Source organism: Limulus polyphemus, unplaced genomic scaffold (assembly GCF_000517525.1).
Source record: "Limulus polyphemus unplaced genomic scaffold, Limulus_polyphemus-2.1.2 Scaffold242, whole genome shotgun sequence".
NCBI lineage: Eukaryota > Metazoa > Arthropoda > Merostomata > Xiphosura > Limulidae > Limulus > Limulus polyphemus.
Window position 1 is genome coordinate 607,629 of NW_013665852.1, and position 5,936 is coordinate 613,564.

The window sequence follows — 5,936 nt, forward strand, 5'->3', positions numbered from 1 at the left end:
GGAAAGGGTTCAGAGAAGGGTTACTAGAATGGTGCCCGGGGATGACATATGAGAAGAGGCTGAAATCTCTCTAATCATTTTCTCTTAAAAAAAAGAAGAGTTGGGGGGGGGGGGTCTGATTGAGGTGTTTAAGATTGTAAAGGGAATTGGTAGTGTTGATGTATCATCGTTTTTCATATTTAACAATGAGAACAGTAAGACTAGGGGACACAAATATAAATTTTGGCAAAGTAGGAGTCACCTTCAGCTAAGACAGTTAAATTATTTTAACAGAGTGGTTGGCCTTTGGAATGGGTTGCCTTCAGATGTTAAAGAGGCAGTAAATTTAAGTGAGTTTAAGAAAAAGCTTGATAAGTATATGAATGATGAGGGCTGGCTTTAAGATTTTTTTTTTAATTATTTTAATTTAGTTTAGAGGATGGAACAGCCAAGATGGACCAATAGGTCCCACATTGTCCCAAAACGTTATGTTATATAGAGAGCTAATTACCTCTTTTGACTTGTGATTCATATTTGCTTACTAATAGTAAAAGGGCAATGTCACAACAGTTTCTGTGACTTATCAATCACTATGACACGATCTTTTTCTTCCACACATTATTGGGTGGGTTCCCATCTATATTAAACATGCTTTCCAAACTATAACCCAAGTTCAAAAAATAGATTCTCACCTCCAGCTTGTTTGATTACCACATACTCCAATAAGCATTACAACTTGCAAGTTTTGAATAAATATGTTGAAATTACTATTGATAAAAAATTGACAACTTATTATAATTAAAGATCATTTGCTAACTATTTGTTTAACTTGCCAATTGATCTTAGTCATTTATGGTACATCAACTGATTTCAAATTCTTCAAGAAACATTAAATCTACAAATGTACATAAAACAAACTACTAGTATTTTATGTTCCATCAATGAATTATACTTTTTTTTTAATGTTATTTTCTTTAACATTATAGGTTACAATGTCCAATATATCTATTCTTGTTATACAAATTATTCTGTTTTGTTAACTTACAATATGGATTATCTCCTAAGCTGGCCAAGGTATTATTGGGATTATGGCCAAAATATTACTCACAATGAGAATATTCAACTGATGAAATAACGCTTTCTAATCTTAATTAATAAGTAATAACAAAGTGTAATCACTGCAAAGTATGTAATGTATCCATTTTTTAGTAAACCATTACATTGGCCAACAAGTAATTTTCATCAGATATAATTAGAGGTGGGCTAAATGACTCTTGGTATGCTGATTCCGATTCTGTTTTTCATTTTCCTCTTGCACATCAAGTTTTCGTGATGAGACTGATCAAATTTGAAAGGTTATTGCCTTAATTATAATTTAAGTTGTACATTTCTTTTTTCATAAGTGTGTACTGTATAAATTTAACCAAGTGTATGGTGTGTATAACGTTTATGGGAATTATACTGAAAAATTAATAAAGTTGTAACATTAACTAGCCTAATGTGTGATTATTACCTAAATTGTGCTGAAATTAACACAAATCATATTTCAATAACTAGAGGTGCTAGAAGAAAACAGATTTGGAATCAGCATGCAAAACTAGTCTAGAAATGTGTGTTTAGATCTTTGATGAATGAAAAAAAGTTCTGATTTTGTTGACCAATATTATTATATAACATACCATTTTGATACAATGTATAACACCATTTTGTACATAGCCTTGACTTTACAACAAAATAAATATTTATAGTAGCAGTTAACTCTCAATTTACAATTTGCTTTTCTACCTTTCACTTCCACTGTCCAGTGGCATGGATATGGTACAGTATTAAGTAGTTTTATTTTTTTGCCTATTACCTCACATAAGTGTAAAGAATTTACCAAATATTGAGTTAAATTACTCACTCTTTATGTAAAATACACAGAAAACCCCTGCAGCAATTTCTAGAATCAATTACAATATTGACAGTAGTTTGTGTATGTTAGTCATGTCTCTTTAAGGTCCCTGTAACCAACACTGTTAGGCAGTTAAGAGTCTAACCTGAAAGCTTAAAAATGGTTGTGTTAAGCTTAGCCTAAGCTAATAGCAACAGTGTAGACTATACTGGAAGTACAATCAGAAAATGGTAACAGTGGTTAACTTGGTAACAGCCTATTTAATGCATGAGTGTGTGACTTACTTCAACAATTTATATAAAAGGTAAAATAAAATGATCAGATTTATATATTCTCAAGAAGTTTTAATTCGTTGCCCAGTCATCCTTAAGAGAACAGTAAACCTATAAACTTGTTTTGTAACTTTTACTTTCCTACAAAACAATCACCAACCCCACCCCTCAAAAACAAAGTTTTAATAAAAATATCTAATCTCTAATCGTTTTTTCACAAGATGTCTCTATTAAAAATATGGTTAACCATTCAGTCACAAAGATTCTTTAATTAACGATTTAAACAGTAATAATATTAATAGTACTAACGACAGCAACGACGTTAACAAAAAATTACACAGCAGTCTTTCAATTTCATTCGAAGATGCACTTAAACCTAAATGCAATTTGCATATAATACTTAGTCTTTTCATAATAGAATTTTTTAACTGTAAATTGTAAAAATAAAGTAAAAACAGATTAATTCTTAACAAATTTATTAACATTTAATATTACATTATTAATTTTTAGGCAGTAAATAATGTAATACATACGTTAGGCTTAAGTACGTATTAAGAATTTACGTATATTCATAATAAATAAATATATATACACACACACTACAAGACCCGGAGGTAACATATAAAAGCCATAATTTTAGCAAGCCGTAACCTATTAATTTGTAACTTACATGTGTTACATGTACCAATTTAAATTACTGTGACAATCACGACAACAAAACAAAAGCAATTCATTCGCTCATACTTTGCAACACTTGTCACCCACGACAACAGGAGCCGCCGCGGTGTGTCTCCCTTACCAAAATAACAAGCAAAATAAGGTCATTAACCTAATTTGGAATACAGACAACTTGTGAAAGAACCATTTGAGATAAAACTATTTCTATTTATTGTTATATGTGAAAGCAAAAGTTATAAAATCCAAGTGCATGATTGACATAGTGATTTATAAGTAATCATATTTAATGTAAAATAGGTCATTGTATGGCTTGTATAACCGTGATTCTTCTGTTTCTAGTCGTAAAAGCTTAACGACATTTAAAATATAGCTTCAAATGAGAATGGATAAAGCAGAGATTACTATAACGAATTTATTAGTAGAATATGACAAATCTTAAAAATTTGAAAGATCAACATCACTGGCCACTTTATAAACTTTTCCTCCTAAAATTAACGATTTACGTCAGTGACGTAATAAGAAGAAACCCTCTGATAATGCGGTCTCTTACGTCAAGGAAAACAGATTCTGTTTTGATTATTAATGGCTGGAGACGGCTTGAATGGGTAATGAAGAAAAACTTTAATATAACAGCAAATGTACAACGTTTCGACAAGGTTTTGTCATCATCAGGTGCAATTAGGTGTACATCATTCAAGCCGTCTCCAGCCATTATTAGTCTCAAAGTGGGTTCCTCGTCATCGAATTTGTTTTTATTATTGTTCTGTGCTGTACTAATAAATAAAGTAATCGCCACGCCTCAGAAGAGAAGACCACCAAAAATATTTGGTGAATGGACAATTTACTGTTGTAATGTATTAGAATTGTGCAGGGGACTTCACAATTCAGGAAAGGGGTAGTGTTTATGAGAATAAGATATGTTTTTTATGTTGTGATTTGCTTGTTGGATATAAGGCGTGAAACGCCTAGAAAGTTTTATGGATGCGACGTCAAATTGTTCTAGTACATTCGAAGCTAGGTTATAAATACGAACTAGTTGTAAAGTGTATTGAGTGATTTCAATATAGAGTGTGTTAGTTATCGCGGCTACCATATACAAGTAAGTTGATTTGTTTTACAATAGTTAATGCAATTAGTAACCTGGATCTACAGCAGCTTACGGCAGCGCACAGGTATTGACATTTGTATTAATGTTAAAGGAGGAAATAAAATAACTCATGATCGTTTCGTGGACTATTCGTTTAATTATTTTTACCAGATAATTTAAAAGAAGCCGCCAGTGAAAGAACTACGCTATTACACTATTGATGTAAAATTCTATCAACTTAATTTTCTAATTTTAAATTTAGACTTTTACTTACCGACTACAAAGGAGTTATAAAGTCGTTGGGGTTGCCTTACTGAAGTGAAGCCCATTATCTTAACACTCCTAAAAAGTTTTGAATAACTTAAGAATTTTCAATGGTGCAAAGTATTTTTATATTTTGATTTAAAGATAGAAAAAGTAATGAAATATTCCAACAAAGCTATTGTTCTTTAAAATAGGATGGGTCAACAGCTCGCTCTTATAACTGCGTGACTAAAAAGTATTGTTATTAACCAGCTGTTTCATTTCAGCATTAAACAAAGTCTGACACTTTGTAGCTATAAATAATACTACAGCCATATTCCAATTTCTGTGACATACAGTAGAGGGCGCTTTGCTCCTTTGTACCAAGGTAGTAGAAAGGTGTTTATTAATCTATGAAATGGTACTGTGATTTTTATAGATAATTCATAAGAGTTACGATTGCTTTAGCGTTTTATCTTACCTTATCTAGGGCCATCATTCAATAAACTTTAGCATTTATTTAAAAGCAAGGCTCAGGTTACCTTCAGTACTACGAGTTCTAGTCTAGTCAAGTCTTTACAAAGTCAAGTATTCAACTTAAAATTAGTTAACTTAAATAATATAATTCTGAAATATACTTACAGTTACACTAGCTACAATTACACTTATACTTTACAGTGTTTGGAAAAAGTTCTGTGTTTCGATCATTATGGTTGTAGATTACTGACAGTGATACTGAGCCATAGCCTCGGTGAGAACTCGTAGGTTACTGAAAACAAAAATCTGGGCTAAGTAAGATCTCAGTCTTGTCTGTCTCGTTTGGGTAGTGAAGACTGAGTTCGTAATTGTGTAACTGCGTGTCAGATAAACTGATATGTAACTAGTGGACTAATGGTAGTCTTGTATTCATGATTCACGGAAGAAGATAAACCAAATAAATCTCAAAAAGAATAAGAAGCCAAAGGTAAGCTAGTTTTTTGGTTGATTTTTTTATAAAATTTCATACCTGGTTGTAAATATTCTTTTAAGTTTAACACTCAATGAGCATTTATTTTAACATATAATACATTTCTTATGTTGTGTGACTGTGAGATATGAAATTTGAAAACAAAGTAAAATTAAAAAATGAATAATGAAACTTAATACAATTTTGTATACTTTTTAAGACATTTTGTATAAACAGTAACTTTGAGCTAAAATCAATTTAGGATAATAATGTTTATTGCGAAAGTTTGTTAAATAGTGAGTGTAATGCAATATAACATAGTTGGATTCTCCTTTTCACTTCAGCTTTGAAGCAGATGATTTATATGTTCACTGCCAACTAATCTAATAGGAAACTCTTGATAGAGAAATAGATAAACAGACTTTCTCACAAAATTTATTTAGAAAGTTCAAATTTTATATTCCATTCTTTATATTGAATCTGGTATTTTGATTTTTTTTTCAGACTCGGAAAGAGGGTTTTGTTAAAGAATATTTTGGATGATCCTATGCTCATATGTCTACATATGTAATCTTCAAAAGCATTTTTGAATGTTCAGCTAACCACAGAAAAAAAAGTTTGGTCAAACAGCATAGTGTTGTAAGTTTTAGAAGAGCTTTGATTTTGAATGCTGTTTATTGGTGGTTCACTTTCATCAGCACAAGATGACATCGTCTGTGGCATCTCATGCGCCCATGTCAGAATATCAGTGGTGAGTTTAAGAGAAACTGTTTTTGGTACTAAAGATATACATGAAGTAACTCATAATAATAAGAAAAAAATTCTGCTTACATACAC

General features: G+C 31.1%; 2 protein-coding genes across 4 annotated transcripts in view; one reads left to right on the plus strand and one right to left on the minus strand.

Moving 5' to 3' along the window:
* The window catches only part of LOC106478704 (E3 ubiquitin-protein ligase Bre1-like), a 60,721-nt gene extending 57,809 nt beyond the window's left edge, over positions 1-2,912 (minus strand). For 2 of the 3 annotated variants that reach the window (XM_022382356.1, XM_013939266.2), the window contains exon 1: positions 2,816-2,912. The gene's annotated coding sequence lies outside the window, so the exon portion shown is untranslated. The remainder of the gene's footprint in view (positions 1-2,815) is intronic. The other variant, XM_022382355.1, reaches the window with a different exon arrangement.
* Positions 2,913-4,532: 1,620 nt separating this feature from the next.
* LOC106478705 (signal peptide peptidase-like 3) overlaps positions 4,533-5,936 on the plus strand; it is a 49,273-nt gene continuing 47,869 nt past the window's right edge. Inside the window, exons 1-2 of the mRNA XM_022382360.1 lie at positions 4,533-5,117; positions 5,604-5,850. Coding sequence (XP_022238068.1) covers positions 5,804-5,850 — 47 coding nt within the window. The 5' untranslated portion in view covers positions 4,533-5,117; positions 5,604-5,803. The remainder of the gene's footprint in view (positions 5,118-5,603; positions 5,851-5,936) is intronic.